General features: G+C 33.2%; 1 protein-coding gene across 2 annotated transcripts; it reads left to right on the plus strand.

Annotated features, from left to right (window-relative positions):
* Positions 1–4,498: 4,498 nt before the first annotated feature.
* On the plus strand, positions 4,499–18,843 carry LOC127843000 (uncharacterized). Of its 2 annotated transcripts, none has more exons than XM_052372824.1 (12): positions 4,499–4,623; positions 9,202–9,368; positions 11,442–11,504; positions 11,933–12,121; positions 13,371–13,466; positions 14,213–14,353; positions 15,485–15,598; positions 15,820–15,847; positions 16,013–16,047; positions 16,301–16,377; positions 17,038–17,311; positions 18,047–18,843. In XM_052372824.1, exons 2-11 carry the CDS (start codon positions 9,254–9,256, stop codon positions 17,296–17,298), a joined length of 1,119 nt encoding a protein of 372 aa, XP_052228784.1. In that variant the 5' UTR covers positions 4,499–4,623; positions 9,202–9,253; the 3' UTR covers positions 17,299–17,311; positions 18,047–18,843. The 2 variants fall into 2 exon arrangements, with proteins under 2 accessions (XP_052228784.1, XP_052228785.1); XM_052372825.1 differs by having other exon boundaries at positions 16,301–16,353.
* The last annotated feature ends 5,647 nt before the right edge of the window (positions 18,844–24,490 follow it).

Below are 24,490 nucleotides of genomic sequence, written 5' to 3' on the forward strand. Positions count from 1 at the left end.
GTATGTTTAATAGTTATTGAAGTGAACACTTGGGAACGAATCAAGTTGTTGCATTATAATACACAGGTTTAACCATGTGTGTACATTAATGTAAAATCTTTTGAAAATCGCACTTGAGATAATGTCGTTGGGTGTTGCTATTTCTAATCAAAATATGTGTTCGTATAGACTGTTTTCGTGCCTCAGCTACAAGTGTAAATTAATTGGAAAATAAATAGTTAAACAATAAAAACTCAAATAAATTACTGTTATATATAAATGACTTAGTAAATAGAAATTTCAACTTTCACCGCCATCAAAAATAACATATTATTCACGGTTACGACCCAAATAAGAGGAACGTGTGAAATATTAAATTGACAACAATTACCATGTTAAAATCTTACAAATTAAGAAAATAAAAGATTTGGTTTACTTGAACCATAGGGCTGTTAAAAACGGAAAAGTATTGCATTATGTTGTTATTTACAAATTGTCACTTTCATGTATGTTGTTTATGTGTGTATTGAACACCATAAACACTACTGTTATTTCTCTTAATTGTCGGACATTCTAAACTTTCCTTTTTAGTCAAAATAATTATTGTTCGTGATTATTAATTTTAGGAAATACGGATCCATTATTAAAGACTTCTTATATTCGGGCAGTCAATGATACAGCTCTATTTTTTTTAGATTTTGGCCCTGTTTTCGCTTATCTGGTGACCCTTCGATCATGTATTTTTACAACTGGATTCAAGTAATAAAACTTGGCAGGATTATGCCTATGGGCAACGGGTCATTACATTTTCGTTATTGAATAAATTACCATGTATCACTGTAATAAACAATGGTTTCTTCCAACAGCGTTTGAAATGATATCGTATTAAGAAAGCCAACGTTATTACTTTTTGACGATGCTGGAACAGCAGCGTCCAAGGTTTGATAACCAGTAAAAAAAATCTTAACAATGGCGACTTATGTAAAAGACCGAGCCAGTCCGATTGAGATAACTCGATTTTTCAGTTACTTCCCTTGGCATTCGCCACTGCGTAGGAGATTGCTCGTTGATTTTCATTGATAACATTCTCCTATCAAAGTTGTCGTTCGTGTTGATAAAGGTAAATATCAATAGAACAGCATATCCTGGGGAAACAGATTCAATAAGTGTATCAGAACGTTAATTTCAAATTAGTAATTTTACATCCATTTTATTTTTATGGACCAATAAAACAACTATATATTTTCTCTATTTTGTTTGATATTTGTTCTCGATTTAGTAAATAAATTGCGAATAAAAACATGTAAAATTAACTTTTTACGTGATCACAAAACTAAAGAATGCGAACGATTTCGAACCTGCAAATTGTAAACGCTGCACTGCTATGATATATATAGATAAAACAACATATCTTTGCGTAATTGTCCGTCCCGCTAGCGCAGTGGTAAGGACGTACGCTTTTTCACCTTTACGACACCGGTTCGATTCCCGATCCCGGCGCAATGTTATATTTTGTATGTTTTGTGGTCACTATTCCTGACAGTTGTTTTTTTCCGGAAAATCTCAACCCCCCCCCCCCCCCCCGCAGCATTTGACCATATAAAAAATTAACAAGTATTTCAGTACAAAACAAATAGCTGGAAATTGCAGCTATCATTCAAAATTCGTCCCAACTGTCGTCAATCTAATATTATTAGGTAGGAGTGCTGGACACACTCCGGGTCCCAACCTTATGCAGCCTCAGCGCGGAGGTAACTCATTACCTTGGAAAAACACAAATACACACACTGGGTGCAGCCTGAGCGCGTATAGACTCAAACAAGGCAACAAACTCAAGTGCGGGCACAATCATTTAAAATTTACATATTGAATACGATATTCTAACAGAAATTACACAACCACCTAAGTGTACATACCATGTTTGATATTTTGTTCGATTGTTAGATTTCAGCATATACATGTATAAGGCCATTTCGCTATTAGTTAACTTATCAATATGTTCGTGGGCGAACTCGGATAGTCAAGTGCTCATACGATTGAGCTCACATGGTCCGGCTATGTGCTCATACCTACTTTCGAGAATCATCATGAATGTATTGCCACACTTAATGAACAAGAATGTGACCCGCCTCCCAGTTTCGCTCAATGGGTCAAGTTACCCACGGGTACTACTTCCCCGTACCCCTAAACTTTTTTTCGTACCAAAAATGTTTCGTACGCAAATTTGTTTCGTACAATTTTTTTTTTCGTACCCAAAATTTTAATCGTACCCAAATGTTCGTATCAACATACACAATTGTGGTGATATAGATAAACTTAAATTGATGTTTTATATCCATCCTCTTCAAAAGCATCGTCACACCAGTACTGCCAGTACTTTGATTATATATAATTTTAGGTGATTGCAAAGATATTAATTTGTTTTTATTTTAAAGCAGAGAACGAAGAGTAAAAACAATATGAAATTATTGTACATTTATATATTATTTCTATTTCAATAAAATAATTGACAAACGAACATAGCATACGCAATATGTACATTTTTAGACACTTGTATTTATAAATATAAAATAAAAATTGACACAACTTATTTTTCCCTAAAATTCCCTAAAATATAAATGAAAATATAGATAAACAATAAAAATTACATGGAGTAAATTGTGTTGATTACTCATAATTGAAATCTTGCAATGCCACGTATTAGTCAGCCGATTACAGAGATTATGAAACAAGATAGTGTATGGTATGCCAATATATTGTGAGACTGGAATACCTCATGGGGGAATGCAAACTAATGGTATATTTATTTATATTCACTTTTGTCGCAATCGATTTAAACTAGGTTTAAACACAATCAAACAAAAATCTTTTGTAATAGTGTATTTATTAAGTTACGATCTTTGAACACAAAATGCGTGTCTAAATTTTTCTCCAGTGACTGTAGTTAATTGGCCTATGAATCAACGGCAAATAAAACAAAATCCGAAAAAAAGAAAACAATAGTGGGATGTGTAGTTCTCCTCAGATGACAGTGGATATATTACGACGAACTGCTCCTCCGTGTTATAGTAGATAACCGAGGAATTTCTAGAATTTTCATACACATCAGATTTTACGTTTTCGACAATCTTCGACTGTTTTCGACAATCTCCGGCGTCACCCAGTAATCGTCTCACGACTCCGCTTTTCTGTTGTTGTTTTCTTTTTACATTCTACAATTAAACTTATTAAATTACAGCTGCAGACGATTCGCATTGACATTTTCATGAGTATTGACAGAGTATGTTTGATTGTATTGCATCGTGAGTTTTGGTTTTCATAACAGCATTATATGTTTTATGACTATGCTAATAATTTATTTGATATGCATTTATAAAAAAAATAAATTGCATTTTATATAAGAAAGTGTGAATATAACCATAACACTTGACCAATAACCGTTTAAGCCTGCAGTTAATGTTTAATAGTCAAGACGGAAGCTATGCTAGCAACCACGCCCACAGAAATGAGCGTAAAGATGAAAATCTTCTCCGGCTGCTGATAACAAATTTAATACCTTAATACACACAACATAGCTTCGGATAAACATGGGTTAACGTATACATTTTTTAAAGGTTAAGCTTTCTCTGTCATACCATAATTGCCAATGTTGTATTCAGAGTGTTACTATCTTCTCGCTTTTAACGATACAGACCAACAGATAAAACCCAACACTTAACACAAAATCTCATATGTCAAAACATTTTGTTAGTCTTACACTTGCTTTACAGTCACTCTCTGTAGAAACCGTCGTGTTGTTTGAACCGCCTGTTGTGACACTGAATGCATCCCTCGTTTCTTGATGACGTTGAGCGTAGACATCTGCTGTCGACGAAAGCGTAAAGGTCAAAGACGGGTCAAAAGTGTAGTACACAAATCTTGTCAAATGTACGTTATTATGTTATGAACTGTTGCTTCGACATTAAAACATGGCCAAAATGTTCATCAATTGTCTTAAGAGAGCTTCTATCGGTAAGCCACTTCCTTTGAAAACTTGGCTTAAGGTTTATGCGAAAAGTGTTGTCCAATATTAATCTGTGCAGTCCACAAAGGCTAATCAGGGAAGACGCTTTCAGCTTTTATAGTTTTTTTGTTTTGTTTAAAGAGAGTATCTTCTAAATCAAAAAGTCTGTACTAATATGTGTTTATTGTAGTATAACAAAAACTCGAAATGATAGTTTTAATGACGTCAACTAAACAACGTTCGTGGAATTCTGACGTCACGGTATGAAAACATGAGGGCTCTTATCTAATTTTTAAGGAAGGGCGACTGTGTCGATAAACAATTATATTGCAAAAGAACATGTGCATACGCCCAATCTTAACTCCGGCAATAACAATGAACGTTTCGGATGTTCTTATTTGATCACGTTATAAACGGAAGATAAAATTTCAATTGTAAGAAAATTATCCAGGAAACTATATAATCTTACGAGCGTATTTAAGAAACATTCTGAAGTAAAAAACTAATAAATAATTGTGACAGAAGAATTGACATTGTCTACAATATGCCCGGGGTTTCGAAGTTTGGGTCTGCCGCCCTGCGACCGAAAAGTAAAGTCATGTATACAGGATTGCTTCTGGTTTTTATAAATGGAGTTTTAGGTAAGTACAATTGTATTATTGTTCAAACATAATTGTAGATTCATTAAATATATATATGTTTTATTTACTGAAGCTCCAAAAATCGTTTCGATTCTAACATTACATTTGTGTTTAATTTGAAATTATAATGTTACCTTAGTTATCGATTAAAAGCGTTACACACGCTTTATTGTTTTATTGATTTGGATTGATGATTATCAATAAATTAACCGATATTTTAAACAGTTTTGTTATTCCATTATGTTATTTCACCTGTTTGAACGCATTTATTTTCAGAATATGCGATTTTCTTTGTATTGTCATGTTTCCATGCTGAATACATGTCCTGTGAAAAATGGTGGTCCGATTTTACTCATGATATCATTTATTTACATGTATTATACTAATTAATGGTTACGTCACTTTCATTAAAAACTGAACATTTTCTCTGTTGCGGTATTCACTTTCGCACTTGTTTATTAGTATATTTATAGTTTTTTTATAAACAGAATTAAAAAAGTATTACCATCAATCATTTCAAGATCCGGCTTAATAAAAAAGACGTTACATTGGTGAAAACGTCCGTCTTATACAAGAATGCATAAACTATTTCAATAATTCAAATAAATCTGGGATGATATTCTTTGCAGACTTTGAAAAGGATTCACTTGATCATTCGTTTATGTTCGCCTACTTAGAAAATATGAACTTTGGTGAAAGTCTCATCAAATGGGTTAAACTGTTCTATACCGACATAAATAGTATAATTACTAACAATGGCTTCTTCTCTAACAGCTTTAACATTGAACGAGGAGTTCGACAAGGGTGTCCACTCTCATCATCACTATTTATTATCTGCATCGAGTATATATCACATCACATCCAATTAAATACACACATCAATGGCATATCACTAGAAAATAACGAAGAAATCAAACAGACCCTATTTACTGATGATGCAACTTATTTCTTAAATGACAATTACGAGTCTTTCCATAACCTAATAGAGTCGTTAACCCTTTTCGGAATAACATCAGGTCTTAAACTAAACAAAAGTAAATGTACTGTGCTAAGAGTAGGTTAATTAAAACAAAGTCATGTCCATTATAAAAAAGAAATGAAATTTAATTGGACATCAGATGAAGCTACCGCGTTAGGAATTACATTTACAAATAATAAAAATGATACATTTCTAAAAAACATACTACCTAAATTACAGAATTTTCATAACTGCTTAAAACAATGGCAACACCGAAAACTTTCACTAATCGGAAAAAATACAGTATTAAAAACGTTTGCACTTCCTAAATTAATCTATGTACTAACAGTTCTCCCAAATCCACCAAATGATATTATTAACGATATAAAATCGACAATATTTGATTTCATATGGGGCGGTAAACAAGATAAAATTAAACGAACTCACTTAATTCAATCCGTAGAAAATTGAGGTATCCAATTAACGAACATTGACGCATTCTTGAATGCAATAAAATGCAGCTGGGTAAAAAGATACTTTAGATAATACCAATACGAGTAAATTGAAACTATTCTACCAGAAAATTAAAAAAAAAAATGGTGATTCCTTCATTTTTGAATGTTACATCAGCAATAGTATTTTACATGAAATTGAAAACGAAAACATTTTTCTATCTAATGTTCTATCAGCATGGAGTAATGTTACTCATAATCTAGAAATCCAAACCAATAATAAAATAATTTTATGGAACAATAAAGACATAACTTCAAACAATAAGACTTTTTTCTATAAAAATTGGTTTGAACAAAACATTAAATATGTCGACCAATTATACGATTACAGAATTAAAGACTTCTATTCTTTTGATAATATATGCTACATATATGGATTACCTTCAAGTAATTTCCTGATGTACTACACATTAATCAAAAACATACCAATGCATATTAAATCTATAACAAATACGAATAACACACCATGCTCTCAAACAACATTCGTAGAAAACATACTTACAAGAACAAACAAAACAAACACAATATTTTACCTGTTACAAATTAAAAAAACCTGTAGAAATCTCCAAAACTCAAAATAAATGGCAAAACCTTTTTCGAGAACATGAACATAAGTGGAAAGACATATTTATCATGCCATATAAAGCAACTATCGATAGCACACTGATAAATTTTCAATATAAATACATCCATAGAATAATAGCAACAATTAAATATCTTTTTTAGTGCAACCTATCCAACACAAATTTATGTAATATATGCTGCGAACACATTGAAACAATAGAACACTTTTTCTGGGAGTGTAATCATATTCAAACTCTATGGAACCAACTGGCAACATTTCTTGAGAAACAACAAATAAAAGTCAAACTGTCACTCTTAAATATTAGGTTCTGTGTAAATACCTTCACAATACCAGAAATTAATAACACTGTAAACTACATTATTATACTAATAGTATTTTTCATATTCAGCATGAAAAACAAAAAACTAATACCCACTTTTAACTGTTTTATAAACTATTTAAAGCTAAAGATCCAAATCGAAAAAGAAATAGCCCTCAACAACGATACACTTAATATTTTTGAACAAAAATGGAAGCACATTAAAATCTCATAACCCAGTCCAGTTGTCTTCTATCCCACCTTACGCAACTCATCTATTATTCTTATTACTATATAAAAAAACATATATCTCTAAAAATTAAAAAAAGGCCTGTAAATACTAGCATATCATGTATTATATGTTTGACATTACTACTGTTGTATAATATAACTTTGTTCTTGACCATGTACATATATACATTGTATGTTTTACATTAAATAAAAAACGTATATTTATTGTCATTTCACAAATTTATAAGTATCATGTTAGATTGTAATTTATATCACATATTCCATTTTAAAAATACATTCGTGACAATGTGTAAATACTATTACATGAAACTAAAAGTGAAATATTTTGCAGTTTATTCCTTGATTATATATTGCTATAGGTGTATATTGTAGCTTATTATTCATCAACACGTGTGGGCTCGATATACAATTCGAAATGCGGTGTCGGGAGTATTCGTTAAGCTTTACTTAATGGGGTCCATCCTTACAGCCGACCGCATAATGCTCGTAGGCATTGCTCACATTATTCTTCAAAGTGGGGCAGTAGGAAGGTTCTGGCGTTAGTACGTAAACTGCTTCTGATTAAGCTTTGTTATGAATAGTGTGGCTATGATAACTGAATTCCAAATCGAAACAAGCAATTACATTCATTGTTATTTGCCAAAAACATGCAAGGATATCAATTGTTCCGCTACATGTCTGAAATGACCGAACACGGTCGTTATTGTGGACCTAATTACTGCGGATATGAAAGGTTCCTAGTCTAGTTCAAGATGTATGTATAAGCAGGCCAAAGCAAAGAAATGTGTATGGTTCCAGTAACCCAATTTTCATTTCGGGATCAGTTAACACTTTAGCAAAAACAACAACATAAACTCAACCCTACGCCCTACCGAAAACGAAAGAACCAACACAAAACAACGACACAAAACAACAACAACACCACACACAACACAAACAAACAGGAAACATCAAAATACGACCAGCCACAGTTGTCTTATTTTCTCTGCTTAATCTATTTTATGTTTTAGTTTCTAATGATTTTTCTTCATAGTTTTAATCTGACCACTACCAATTTATGTCAAATGTTCAGAAAGTGTTTATGTCAAAGGAGTAACAGAGTATATTTGTTTTGTTTTGACTAGCGTTATGTCCTTAGGAAGGATACTCTTCCATCATATACAGCAAATTTATGTGATTCAATCGAATCATACTTTGTGCTTACTTTTTAGTTCTTTGTTGCCATATTTTACAAATAAAAATAATATTTGGAAGAGCAAATCATGCCAGTCTGAATATATACAGCTCAACATTTTGAGTTAATGCTCAATGTATGCTGTTCAAATTGATTCAATATGCAGTCATATCAGGAGGATTATGAAATATACAGAACTATTAGAAAAATCCACTAATATTACTCATACGAACACAAAAAAGAAAAAGCTAATTGACAAATTACTAGGCAAGCTGACGCAAACAAATCATAATATGAAATATTTAAAAAAAACAGAGTTTCTAAAAAATGATATATATATATATATTGGAAACAGCTATAGCATGAATTGTTCGTTCCTTCGTTCGTTCATCCGTTTCTTTTACCGAGCATAAATGCGTTTAAGATACCCTTTTATATTTAAAGGCGCCCTCATTGTTATGTTACATTACACACCCATCAAACACCTACAATTTGGCAACCATTAAGTTGTCTTGACACCCTTAAATTGTTAGGACACTTGTTTTGCGTGAACTTATTTTACCATACACAAAATACGTTGATGAGTTTTCAGACGTTTCTATAATATTTATGATACAATCATACCTTGGACACCTCACTTCAAATTTCCCTTTATTAATCCATATTCGGAGAACCAAAATGTATCAGTAACATTTTGCCATACAATCAGACACAAATAATGACTGTTCACAACACAAATATGTCCTTCCGACGTTTTGTCAGAAAAATAATATAAGTAATAATGTACAACAATTTCAGATGCCGATTTTATGAGAAACCCATCTAGCACGTGGTATGACGGATACATAAAATGTCGACAAATGGTCAGACCATGTTGAACACTGCGGATGTGTTTAATGGTGACACGTCTGGCCTCAACATAACATATCCCATTTGGCTCAACGGCTTCGAAGTGCGACTACTAGGTATACCCAACACAAATTGAGATCAATAAGATTTGTTAGCATAATTGTTTAACACCTTACAAAATGCGTATATACCTTTATCACATGCCATACACTGTTTCATATGTTATATAACCATTACAAATATTTTTTTCTTACACACGTGTAATATACTTTTTAAGCGTTTCAATTGGCTTAATTTTTGTTTATTGACCAATTGCATTTTGTTATTTTGCTGAAATGATGTTGCCACGTCAAATTACGTCACGAAATGTAGACATCATTGGGGATTGTTCATTATGTTTGCGTAAATATTTATTTAATTTGCTCATTTAAAAGCATGTGATAAAAACATCTGACACTCGTTGTGTTATCATGTATATATTTTATAAATTCGTCCAGGGTATTAGTTTAGTTTAAACTTATTTATTTTAGCTCGATTGCATCGAAAGCCTAAGGCTTATATAAACGCTCTCGAGTCCGTTTCCTGGGCCTAGAACCTGTACTCGGTGTCTTTGGGGGAGATCTAAAGAACGCTCCCACGGTGGGGATCGAACCCGTGGCCTCCCAGGATATTCTTTAGTAAGCTCGCCAAACGCTCGCTTGCTTACTTAATTCCTGAACTCGTTTAATAAAATATGGTATGATATGACAACTCGTGCCAGATCCTATAATTCTAGGATAAACTTTGACTAACATTCCTTACAAAACAACTAAACAATTAGCAGGCGTTGATTCTTTATGTGCAGTTCACATAACTTCAAAAATGCATTAGAGGACTGGTTACGATTGCTCTTCTATGTGAATCGATTTTTTTTACTAAAAAGACACGTCTCTTCATTATGTAAATAATTATTATATAAATTGATTTGTCGATATCCAAGAAATCGAGTTTTGTTTGTAATTTAATTAGTAGATTTATCCTTTTCCCTGTGTGCAAGTTTCCTACAGGGATGCAAGCGCAAGTATATATTTCCTCAATTTACTGTCTTGAAGCCTAAAGAGTAAAACACAAATCAAGTTTGTATACCACTTTAAAATCCAATCACATTGTTCATTCAGTCGTATATACCTAATGTTTGTGATGATTTTCTTTATTCATTTTAAATTTCTATATTCAAGTATTTTCTAAGACTTTAGTTGTGTATTTTAGCCTACCGAAGCACTAAGTGATAACGGTGATCACCCTATGTGCGACGTCCGTCGTCGTGCGCTGTGTGGTTAGCGAAGCCAACTCCTAGCTCGTGACCACTCTAGTGGCCACACTATTGGATCGATATTGATAAAACTTGGTTAAACTGTTTATTAAGACAATATCTAGGTCATGTTAGAATCTTGGTCAAATTTGTCTGCAAACTAGACCACCGGGTAAAATGTTATAAAAATATTGTCACCTCTATGGAGGCTTCGTTTATAAATCAATCTGAATGCGCCTTGGGAAGAATGTTTATCTTGAATTAATCTTAACTGAGTTTGAACCAGTGTTACGTGCTTACAAAAACGGTATTAAGGTCAAATTAGAAAAACATGTTAGAGCTATATACATGACTCAATTATGATATAAATTAATCCTACTGGTAATCTTTAAGATATATAACCCAAGATTGAATCATAGTCCCTTTTTGTCTGGAAACGTTATCAGTAGGTCAAATATTAACACAAAAAGACTCTTACCACACTAGAGGCACAATTTATAACTCACGTGTACTGAAACTTGGTCGGGCGTTTGTCTCAACAATTGGCCACCAGGTCGAATCTTTAAATAAACGTATTACCGCTCTAGGGCTACATATGTGAATCAGCCTTGGTGACACTTGCTTAGAATGTTAATCTTGACATTATGAAAGTCATATCATATGGTAAAAAAGTAGATCACTTGGTTAAATTTCCAGCATTTGTTGTAAGTAAAGCAAGTATGGCTTTTTTGTTTAATTCAGTCCGGGCTAATACGATAACAATATATAATGCAAAAGACACCGTTATATAGTTGCAAATCATAAAAAACGCCCCTTTTGGCATAATCGCCTTCCTAATTATTTAATTATTGAACTCATGTTTGTACGAGTAAACGAGTTGTCATTAATTTCGTTTCAGACAGACACTACGCACTCAATAAAATTCCGAAAAATCAAAACGCCTATGTTCGTTGTGTGGACAGTAAGTGATATTGTACATAACACTGCTTGATTAGATGTATATTTAGCATTAAATGACATTGAATACTATTCAATTTATTCAAATAATTATTACAGAACAAGGGAACCTATTTTATTCAATTTGCTATATGATTTTTGGTTATTTACTTTTCAGCGCATTTATTCCTAAATGCCCATAGTCTGGTTCAATGTGACACGTGTTCAGTATACAGCGACTCCTAGTAGCGAATTGTTTATACAAAATCTATGTATAAATTAAAATGTACAATTTTAATTCATTGACATTATTTTCATTGAATCTTTAATGTTATATATATATATATGTTTAATTTGTTTAAAAGCAACCCCTCTGTACATGTAAGTGATTTTGTTTTAACGGACTAATAATGTTTTTAGCGAAATATATTGACATTTTTTTCCTGTACGAAGAAGGCGCAGCGTTCGTTGGATATTACCGAGTCATGCAGTTTGAGGAAGGACGCAACTATTGTCAGATTCAAACCAATGGATCACCTTTAGATTTGCCATTTGTGAATACCACTAACCTGTACATGTTTAGTGTGTTTACTGAAAAGCCGTTTTGGATAAAAGATGTTGACGTCGGACCATTTCTACACTGTAAGTATTATTGTAATTAATGTTTCAAATGTAGTGTGGGTATACATCAGCTGACCGTTTAGCTCATGTTGAAAAGCACTGAACGTCGTTGGTTTGAATCAACCCAGTGGATCGCATATGGATTTTCCGTTAGTTAATCACACCAACATGCATATGTTTGTTTTTTTCTTCTACACCACATTGGTATCGGTAACTTTCCAAAATATGGAGACATTCTGTTAAACTATATGTGCAATATGAATAGGGATCTCACGCCTTTGAGTAACCAGTGATCAGAAAATGTTCACTTTGGCTTTATTTTTGCCTTACCATAACCACCAACAAAATATATGTTTTTTTTTTTTCCTTGAGTTATTAAATTTCTTTTATTAGAACAATGGTCATTTTACGATAATTGAATGACGGAAATTAAAAAAATAGTACATTTGATTATGTTTCAGCATACATGTATTAAACAAATCTTAAGCTTCCTTGATTTTTAAACATTTGACTTTTCAGTAAACCAAAGGAGCTTAAGATTGGTCAAAGATCTCAGTGACCGAGGGTAAACGTGGACGATTTTGCTTAAGAAGTTCGAATTGCGCTTTACGCATGCACGTTATTAAATGTGTTTTCGTGATTTAATGATTATTTTAGACTATTTCGAATATTTCAGTTTTGTAAAAAACAGTAAATAATATGTGTTCCAAAGTGAAATTATGGGACCGATACACTATAAAGGAATAATTCTGAGGTTAACAGTCCACAATATTTGTAAAAACAACAACTATTGATTGATTCATTTATGTAAGCATAAAAATTATCACTTTACCAATACGTAACACATTTAATAACGTGCATGCGTCAAGCCGGATTCGAACTTCTTTAGCAAAATCTCCCACACTTACCCTCGGTCACTGAGATCTTTAATTTGCAAATGCTCTGCTTATTAAACAGTTATGTTCCATTATAAATCTTAATGATAACACACCTGTGATATTGGTCGATACTAATCCATAATCACAACGATGTTAGTCACGTTGTTCGTAGTAATTCGTGTCATTTAGCTTTTTCGTATATAATGAATTCTTTCTTATTAAATTCAATATTATTCTTATTGTATTTTTTTCCAATCTGTATACAATTTCTTTTTAGGTAGGCTGGCAAAATGGTGATCCCCGAGAAATATTTCAAATACTTGCTACTCGATATGTTTAGATAAAAAACACTTCTCATTTTATCGTTTTTTGCATTCTTTTGTTATTCTTAGCTGAAGTCCTGACTGCGCATTGTTTTGTGCTATTAGAATTTCGCGATTTGCAAAAAGACAACTGTACCAACAAATATCCATCCATCTGTGCAAATGGTAATAAGAAATAACTCTTTATGATCTATTGATCTTTGTTAATCGGTTGATACACGCCGTTTTAAAATTGTTGTGTTCGTAATTAAGACTATGATTTTGGCAATGGTGATTGAAATGATGAATGCAATGATTATGGTATTGATAGTTTTTTTTAATTATTATAATCAGGTTTATTATGATTATGATTTTGATGAATGCAACAAGTATAGGGCTCATATATACTAAAGCGCAGCAATTCATAGTCTTACATCAGATGGACAAAGTGCTGTAAGGAGAACGATGCATCGATTTTATTTTGGTTCCTTAATTAAAACTCTATTGCAACTGGTATGGTTAATACTTTCTTATGCTATTTCGCGTTCGATTTTTTGTTTATTGTAAACTTTAAAAATGATAATTTTATTGAAAGGCGTAAAACTTTGTTTGTTTACACTAACCAATTATGATATTTATTGTGTGATTACCTTGAACATGTGTTTGTTTTTCCACGTTAAGTTTTCGATCAGTTTGCTACACTTGATAAAACTGCTTAAGTAATTGTCGGCATGAAGAAAGATTATTGCTTACATATTTCCAAGATTTCTGTCATAAAACATTCCTATCTACTTAGACACAACTTGTGTATAATAACATTGTTAACGACAAGACAGTTTGATTACTCAACCTTCCCTAAGTGTGCGATGTATATGTAATCAAACTACATTTAAGGTTTTAATTCATCGAACAATGTTCGTTCACCCTTTCAGCAACTGTTCATGACGCTATACAGTACAAGGGACAACAGTCGAGTCCGCCAAACTACGATCCGACTTCATCTAGCACACACGTAACATCATCAGCAGCAAATACCCCGTTCTTTTATAACGATTCAACCAGCGAGCCTAAAAGTAAATACCGTTAAATCGCTTTGTGCGGATTTAGTCATTCATACCTCCTCCATCCCCTTACGCTATATCCCAATAACAAATTATATAATTAATAAATCAATCCATGTTAAAACAGTTTTCAGCAAATAAGAACCACATTCAGTATAATTTGTATTTTTATTTATTTTGGTCAAATGTCCAAATATAAAATGAACATGCCATTTTAATTTGGTGTTGTGTACACTTATTAGGTATATAAATGATAAAGTTTATGCATAATGTCAATATAAAATGAATAATCATTCAGAAAATGTCCTTTCATACATCGTTGCTTCTTTTAACAAATAATGTGCTTATGGTTTGATTTAAAGATATTGTAATATCCGTCCTACACAAGTGCGTGCGTGCATGTGGGCGTCCGTTTACTTTTTCTTTCATCGACATTTGATCTTTAACCGATGAGCAGATTTGAACAAAACTTCACCGGATAATGATAAGATTAGATTCTTTCACATAAATTAAAATCGTTCTGGTCCGCTAGATATGTAGATCACCGGAGCAAAAAAAAAAGATATTTTAATAATTAAACTTAAAAACAATATTTTGTGAAACCGCATTGCTAATAGATTCAATTTTTAGTGTTCAACTATAAAGATTGTTAAAATTTTATCCATTGGGTGGGAAAAAGTCTTTCCCAAGGGGATACCTGATTTATATTATCTTTTATAGTAAACAAATTAAAAGATTTTGCATGTAACACGGTCCAGTTGAACTCTTCAAAAACTGTTCATATAACGCCGATGGATTTAATACTGGCCATGCAACGGACGGCACATCATTACTATTAACAAATGTAGTTGTTTATAGAAATCAGACATCAATATCCTTTATTACGTTCTATCGAAAACACGATCCTGTCAACCAGAATGTCCATTTGGAACGTATATGATTATTATATGACGTATTTTTGGTGTTGACACTTAAGTAAATTGTTAAATTATCTGTAACATAGATATGAAAGCAATCCCAGTACAAGAGGAATGAAAAGTTCGCCTTTCACACAATTTTATTCGCTGTGCATTAAATATCATATATATCGAATAATGTATTCGATATTGACATATCCATTACGTTAACATATTTATGTTATAGCCGAAGAAGAGGCGAATACATCGTCCATTATTATATGGATATCAACAACTATTGGCTCATGTCTGGTTGTACTTATAGTCATAATCGCTTGTTTGTGCCTCAAGAGAAAACATGGTTAGGAACGTTTCATACTTGTTTTTATGCAGATCTTTTACTAAAAATATGTTATAAATACATGCTACCAAAAATATGATTTCATTGGAGTAACTATTGTATTTTACAAATATACTTTTTCATAACAATTAATCCTTATAATCAATATATTCAATGATTTTCAAACTATGTATGTTATTTCGTTTGGTCTTGTAACGACACATGTTTTTCTCCAAATACAGGGAACAACACTCGAACTACCGTTCAGCAGTAAGTTTATGCGTATTATACGTATTAGAAATATTCCTTTTTGGTAATGTGTAAACTTTTAATTACATAAGTCTGATAAAAAATGGTTTACTTGAATTGAAAGCAACGTTATTAATAGTAATATGCAGTTAATAATATATTGGTGACTTCCAAGTTTCTTTTCAGGAACGAACTTGTACTGCCATCGAATGTTCCGCAGGGTTAGTTCTTTTATAATATTCCATATATATATATATATATATATATATATATATATATATATATATATATATATATATATATATATATATATATATATATATATATATATATATATCTCTTACATAGAAGTAAATAAAACTAACTGAATTCACACTGTTTTTAAAATAAACCAAACGTATTAACATGTATGACGTGTTGTAACCCTTTTAAGGCATTCAAAAACCATCGTGGTAGATTTTTTTCTGTTTGCAGAAGATCACGATCACCATTATGATGTTATTCCCGACGATATAACAGAACGTGAGGTAACACCGTACACCTCACTTCAGGTTTGTTGAGATGCTTCTAGTTGGTTGGCTTTGGTAAGTAAGAATGTACCTATGCTACAAACACAGTTTAGTTCAGAACTTGTGTTCTTCAATATTTGAACAGCAAATTTCACGCATAACTGAAGTTGATATTTAACTAAGTAAGACAGAACTTGCCACCACAAGTTGATCTGATCTTTCTTTTATTTACAAATGTACATTATAACTAAATATATTGAAAATATTCCGCCCGTTAACCGGGTTTACCGATAGTAATGATAAATGCATTCGCTCGTAATTCAAAGCAGTGTTTCATCTTATTACGGTTCTCGATTAACGTATGGTTAGATCGCTGCTTAAAACGGCAGTTAAATTAATCATAATATTACAGATACAGCAATGTTTTACAACTCGAAAAGCAATCAATTTAGACTTACAAATATACAGGTGTAACTAATTTTGAGATCTGTATAACTTGAAACCGGTGTTCAGCCTCAACTGATTCAATTGCTCTGTCAAAGCCATCGTACCAAGTTGTTGTCAATGTATGTGTAGTGGTTTGTTTTTGTTACTGCTCTTAGTTGTACGATTATTAACTGCCTAATGGGTGAACAAACTTGTTCTCTTAGTGGCGCCTATGGAGTTTCATTTTACCCATAATTCTTTTGAATTTATCCACAGATGACAGAAAAACATCCGTACACGGCCTTGGCGGGACCTAGCTTCATGTCAACAGAAAGGTCTTCTTATGTTATTGGTCGAATTGCTGATAATGCCGTTCCAGTTGAAACACAGTTTCAAATGACCGAACGACAAGAGAAAAATTACGACAAACCGGAAAATGACGGTATAAGGGACACAATCTACGATGATGTCAAAGTGTCGGAAAAAGCAGGGTCCAGGGCAGAAAAATACCGAATACGAGGCCAAATGTCGAATTAATTTGTTAAATAAGGTACACATTTAATTAATGCTTCCAAAAAGGCATATAAATGTTTTGGTTTAAGCTTTAACTGTGAAAGAATAATATGTTAAATGAAGCTTCTGTTTGAAAATATCGAAATGTATGATGAGGCAATTTAATTATAAAACATAATGTTTTAAACCCGTTCGGAAAATTTGTAACTACAGTTTAACTCTCCCGGATGTGTAAAAATGTAGTGTGCGTGAAACCAGCAGCTCACATAGCTCAGTTGTTTAAGCGTCAATGTTGGGTTACGGCGGTAAGGAAATAAAAGTCGCTTCGGAATAATCAATTGCTATATTTCATTCAATAATTATATTACTACATATTGTGAACGCTTTAACACTGCGTATACATTTTATTTTAGACTTTGTGTTTACATGTTTATTCTATGCGACTTCTGTCTAACACACAAATGAAACATTTATTGTTAAATTGTAATCAGAAATATTTACTCCATCTTTTAAAATAATTAATTGTACATGCAAACTATTTTTTGTTCAATGATATTTTTATCTGTATTCTTTCCAAACGTTTATGTAGAACAGAATGACGTGTGAAACATGTATTGAGGTAGTTACATTTAGTTGTTTACTCGCATGCAGCGATCTAATTTTTAAATATGACCAACTACTTATATGTACTCATAGGTCAGCATAAAAAAAACACATGCCATGTTTTTATTGCTGGTTCTGTATCAACATAATATTTTTGTTTTCGTGTTAGGTTGGAACGAAATTCGCTTGAAAGATCAAACTGTTAAGGATTGAATCCATTGCAGCTCACTACCTACGACGGTGAACCATCCTCACAAAATTAAAAAAATAAACGTGCATCGGAAACCGTTCAAATAACGGAAATACGACAATAATATATTGGCAAAACGATACCTCATGTTAATAGTCATAAGATTTAGACTCCACACTACCTACTCTGACATACAATGTATACATTGTAACAAAAATGGACATAGTGTACTTAATTTCGTAACAACGTCAACAAAAATATTTAAAATGTGTTAACGTATTGTAGGTAATTAATATGTAAATATTGTAAATTTGGAACACTCATACCGTATAATAATATACGTAAATACTGATATTAAAAAAGCAGAGCTTTACAAATCTTCAAAACTGTAATTGTCTAAGTGTTGTTGCTGTTGTGTTTTTTTCTTGGTTTCCCGTACAACAATTTTCCTTATTTAAAACCTGTAGTATGTGTTTTGTAAATATTCAAAATATTTGTATCTTTTTATTTGTTCCCATATTCATTTTGTGAATTGTAGTTTTCTTGCAATGATTCTACTTAAACCATAATAATAACGTAGGGTAAAATAAAATTATAAAACAGGCATAATAAGAAAATGCCATATAATTCTTAATTTGACCTATTAACTCTCATAAATGTTGTACATTAAATATTTATTTCATCAATATATGTGATATATACAGTATATTTATCATTATAAGCCGGTCATATAATGTTTGTGTTATGTGTATATTGTATATTGTAAATATTGCCTTTTTTCCTCACATAAGATATATCTTTGAAAAAAAATTCTACAACTAATGAAACGACATAGTCCATATTATTATTAATATTATTTTAATATTAGACTACGACCATATAATGTAGTGCCTACAAGAAGGGAAAAGGTAGGTTTTCTCCATGCATGCTTGGAAAGAAGTGTAGTGACTAAACTGAGGTACATGTAAATGAAAACGGATCCACGCTATTTTGCTGCCAGATACAGAGTACATGTATGCTGATGTTATGAAGTTGAAGGTTTAATATGTTACTCGTGCTTAATATGTCTATCTAGTTTTAAACACTTCGACCTTTAAGCTAAGGTCATTCAATGGTCAAGGTCATCATAAAATAGGTCAGTGGGAAGGTCTTGTCCAAAGGGGAGTTATGGACAAAAATAAAGTAAATCGAATCATGAACCACAAAGTTATGGTGAATGTTAAGTTATTGGGTGCTTTGACTTTTGAGTTCAAGGGCCAATGTCATCAAGAAATATGTCCGTGGGAAGGTGTTGATCAAAGAAGAGTTGTGTACAAATATCAAGTGAAAAAATTATTCTGTAGTATGGAAGTTTTGGCAAAAGTATAATTTTTCGGACAGACAGTTCAGAAACCATATGCCTGCCTTTGGGGCATAAAAACAATGTATGTATGAACACGTTTAAATTACATATTAGATTTATGGTTGTATTTAACAGCCAAACATTTTCAAGAGATGAAGAGGAAGATTCATAAGTAAGGCTAGGTTTCTTTAACTGAAGTGTTAATCGGATGTCAAGCTTCTCATTTATACTCTGGACAAGCAGTATCACGTGTTCACAAGAGCACTGCCAACGGGTGCAGGACGTTGGAATACAAGTGCTTGACAAAGACTAAGTTTCAAATCCAAAAAGAGGAATAGTTTCCTCATGTGAATAGAAGAAGGTCATCACATAATCATTCTACAAGAGTGTTGAATTTCAAGTTGAAAGCTTTTAATGATTGAGAAATTGAATTCGGAAAAGGGGAATAACTCTTACAAAATGGTGAATAGTTGTCTTCTGTTGTCAGTAGATAAAGGTGTTGATATTCTACAAGTGCATAGACTTCGAAGTTGAAAGCTTCGATAGTGTTTGAGAAATTGTAAGTCGGTAATAACAAGGGCTGTTTGTAAAACATGCATGCCCCCCATATGGGCTGTCCGTTGTAGTGGCAGCCATTGTGTGAATACGTTTTTTTGTCACTGTGACCTTAACCTTTGACCTAGTGACCTGAAAATCAATAGGGGTCATCTGCGAGTCATGAGCAATGTACTTATGAAGTGTCATGATCCTAGGCAAAAGCGTTCTTGAGTTATCATCCGGAAACAATTTTACTGTTTCGGGTCACCGTGACCTTGAACTTTGACCTAGTGACCTGAAAATCAATATGGGTCATCTGCGACCCATGATCAATGTACCTATGAAGTTTCATGATCCTAGGCGTAAGTGTTCTTGAGTTATCATCCAGAAACCATTTTTACTATTTCGGGTCACTGTGACCTTGACCTCTGACGTAGTGACCTGAAAATCAATAGGGGTCATCTGCAAGTCATGATCAATCTACCTATCAAGTTTCATGATCCTAGGCCGAAGCGTTCTTGAGTTATCATCCGGAAACCATTTTACTATTACGGGTCACTGTGACCTTGACCTTTGACCTAGTGATCTGCGAGTCATGATCACTCTACCGATCAAGTTTCATGATCCTAGGCCTAAGAGGTCTTGATTTATCATCCGGAAACCATTTTACTATTTCGGGTCACCGTGACCTTGACCTTTGACCTAGTGACCTTAAAATCAATAGGGGTCATCTGCGAGTCATGATCAATGTACCTATAAAGCTTCATGATCCTAGGCCCAAGCATTCTTAAGTTATCATCCGGAAACCAGCTGGTGGACGGACCGACCGACAGACCGACCGACCGACCGACATGTGCAAAGCAATATACCCCCTCTTCTTCGAAGGGGGGTATAATAAATGAACAAGTACGTAGATCAATTAAATGAACAGAATGTATCAACAACCTGTAGGACATGGAAGGTTATTGTTTTTAACGTCAAAGCGTAATATAATTTTGTATAACAAATAATCTAGCTCTACAAAATGATTTTAAAATGTTAGAAACAAGAAAAGTGGCATGTATTTAACATGTGTACTCTAAATGTAAAAGGGCTAAATAACAAAGACAAACACACTTAAATTTTCAAATGGTTAGACGAAAAAAAGTCTTTTACAGGAAAATCACATCACACGTACCTTCGCACAAACATTGAAAAGTGCATGGGACGGAGATATTTATCTTAGCGGACAACATACAAATAAACAAGGCATCACTTTACTGATCAGAAGTAATACAGGAATTACAGTGGATAACTTGAAAGAAATAATGATTGGCAGACAAGCAAGTATAGATATAACAAGCAAATTCGTTGAATTGATATCCCCCGCCAATATGCTGCTGGACACAAAAGTGTTATATTTGACACTCAAAAAAGCATTTTTTCAAGATAAACAGGGCCATAACTCCATTATTAACAGATAATGTACAATGCCATTTGGCGTGCATTATTATCTTATCAATATATACTCTCATTCCATGTTTCAATGAAATCCGCCAAAGCACTTTCAAGATATGGCTGCCGACACGCAAACAAATGCATTTTTTTCAAGATACAAAGGGCCATAACTCCGTTATTAACAGATGGTGTACAATGCCATTTGGCGTGCATCATCCTCTTATCCATATATATATATACTCATACCAAGTTTCAATGAAAACCGCCAAAGCACCTCCAAGATATGGCTCTGGACACAAAAGTACCTATAGTAAAAAGCATTTTTTCAAAATACAAAGGGCCATTACTCTGTTTTTAACAGATGGTGTACAATGCCATTTGGCGTGCATCATCCTCTTATGCATATATATACACCCAAATTTCAATGAAATCCGCCAAAGCACTTCCAAGATATGGCTCCGGACACAAAAGTGCCTATAGTAAAACGCATTTGTTCAAGATACAAAGGGCCATAATTCTGTTTTTAACAGATGGTGTACAATTCCATTTGGCGTGCATCATCCTCTAATGCATATATATACTCATACGAAGTTTCAATGAAATCCGCCAAAGCACTTCCAAGATATGGCTCCGGACACAAAAGTGCCGGACGGACGGACAGCTGGACGGACGGACAACGCCAAAACAATATCCCTCCGCCTCTGGCGGGGGATAATAATTTTACACGAAACACAATTAACATTTATAAACGTTTACGGCCTGAATATAGATGAATCCAAATTTTACGAAACATTACATTCCAATAAAATAAATAACAAAGATAAAACATTTTAGTTGGAGGTGATTTCAATATTGTTCTTTATGCATAATTAGAGATAAAATAATGGAAATCTTTATACTCACTCCAAAAATAGGAACATTTTGAATAACATAGTTGAAAACTACAATTTGATTGCATAATACTTCGTGCACGGGCACAGCATGTTGAACACAATGAAAACAATACGAACAACTTTGCAAACAATGAAAAACTTACAAACGAATAAAAAACTATACAGAAACTAGTAGTTGATGGCAAAGACATTACAAATAGAAGTCAAATACTAGAAGAACGCATATTTTTTAAACGATCTATAAATAAAAATGTTGAAAATAACACCCTCTTAAGAAATACACATCATGCTTTAGTTGAAGAGGAACACACAATAATTTGATGTGCCTGCACTTCCAGCTTGTTAAGTGAACAATCAATCGTGTCACATGTTATCTCACATGATGACTCGAATAAACAGCCTCAGACAATGGACAGGAGCAAAATTTAAGTGTACAATTTCGAGTATTGAAAGTCTCATTCTTCAATCAACCATAATCTAATCTAGAAGTAAAAGTGCACTTTTGCCTTTCATAGATAAACTTTCAAAAGGACTTTTCGGCACTACAACAATGGATCAGGACAATTTCCTTGCTGATCACATGAATAAACTAACCATTTATAAGAATGGACAACTGTATGTCAGGTATTAAATATAACATGCTACCAAACAAATTTATTGACTGTGGATTGCAATCAACATCCTCAAATATGCACCAAGTCATTGATTATGTTACAAGTATTCTTATGGATCAAATGAATGAAACCAGTAGCATACATGATGAATTAGAAGAATTTAAGTTAGGAGTTCCAGATTTAATCAATGGAAAGACATGTACTCTATGAATCATTTTCTGTTTGCAAGAAATGAATCAAGCTTGTTTGTAACTTTAAAACTTCTAATTTTATAACTGAAAGATCCTTTGCATTTATACAAGGTCGAGTCTTTTCCTGATCTCATGATCTGTAGATGAAACTCAAATATTAAATCTCCCTGCTTTCTTATTGATAACTAATGAGTGGCTAGACCCAATTAAACTGAATGTGTAGGGTCCAGCCTCAAGTATTGTAAAAATAATTTTGCCTAATTACTTCTTCATGTTGTATATTGGCAATCTTTGCAAATGACAAAATCAAGCAATTATATGCGTAATTTCAGGTATGTTAAAAATGCCATTATACCTACAGCAAACACAACTATATTTAAAACACTATGAATACATGTATACATATCCAGGTGACATCAAATTAACAAAACCAAATTATTTTTTTGCCCATTAAAAGTTTTTAAGACTTGTTACTTGAAAAAGAACAAGGGCTGTTTGTAAAAAATGCATGCCCCCCATATGGGCAGTCAGTTGTAGTGGCAGCCATTGTGTGAATACGTTTTTTGTCACTGTGGTGGTAGTGGAGGTGGTGATGGTTTCATGATACCAGGCGTAAGCCTTCTTTAGTTATCATCCGGAAACCATTTTCCTATTTCCAGTCAACCATTTTACTGCATCATTTCACTGTGACCTTTGACCTAGTGACCTGAAAATCAATAAGAGTCATCTGCCAGTCATGATCAATGCCCCTATGAAGTTTCATGATCCCAGGCGTAAGCGTTCTTGAGTTATCATCCGGACACCATTTTCCTATTTCCAGTCAACCATTTTCCTCTTTCAGGTCACTGTGACCTTGACCTTTGACCTATTGACCTGAAAATCAGTAGGGGTCATCTGCTGGTCATGACCAATGTCCCTATTAAGTTTCATGATCCTAGGCGTAAGCATTCTTGAGCTATCATCCGGAAACCATTTTACTGTTCCGAGTCACTGTGCCCTTGACCTTTGACCTAGTGACCTGAAAATCAATAGGGGTCATCTGCCAGTCATGATCAATGTACCTATGAAGTTTCATGATCCTAAGCGTAAGCATTATTGGGTTATCATCCTGAAACTCATTTTACTGTTTCGAGTCACTGTGACATTGACCTTTGACCTAGTGACCTGAAAATCAATAGGGTTCATCTGCTAGCCATGATCAATGTTCCAATGAAGATTCATGATCCTAGGCCTAAGCATTCTTGACTTATCATCCGGAAACCATTTTACTATTTGGAGTCACTGTGACCTTGACCTTTGACCAAGTCACCTGAAAATCAATAGGGGTCATCTGCCAGTCATGATCAATGTAACTGTGAAGTTTCATGATCCTAGATCTAAGCGTTCTTGAGTTATCATCCAGAAACCAT

The sequence above is a fragment of the Dreissena polymorpha genome, chromosome 8, assembly GCF_020536995.1.
Source record: "Dreissena polymorpha isolate Duluth1 chromosome 8, UMN_Dpol_1.0, whole genome shotgun sequence".
NCBI lineage: Eukaryota > Metazoa > Mollusca > Bivalvia > Myida > Dreissenidae > Dreissena > Dreissena polymorpha.

Coding starts and splice junctions, on each gene's coding strand:
- LOC127843000 (XM_052372824.1), top strand. CDS start 9,254: ATGTCGACAAATGGTCAGACCATGTTGAACACTGCGGATGTGTTTAAT. Junction 12,122..13,370: donor CGTCGGACCATTTCTACACT/GTAAGTATTATT, acceptor TGTTATTCTTAG/CTGAAGTCCTGACTGCGCAT. Junction 13,467..14,212: donor TCCATCCATCTGTGCAAATG/GTAATAAGAAAT, acceptor TCACCCTTTCAG/CAACTGTTCATGACGCTATA.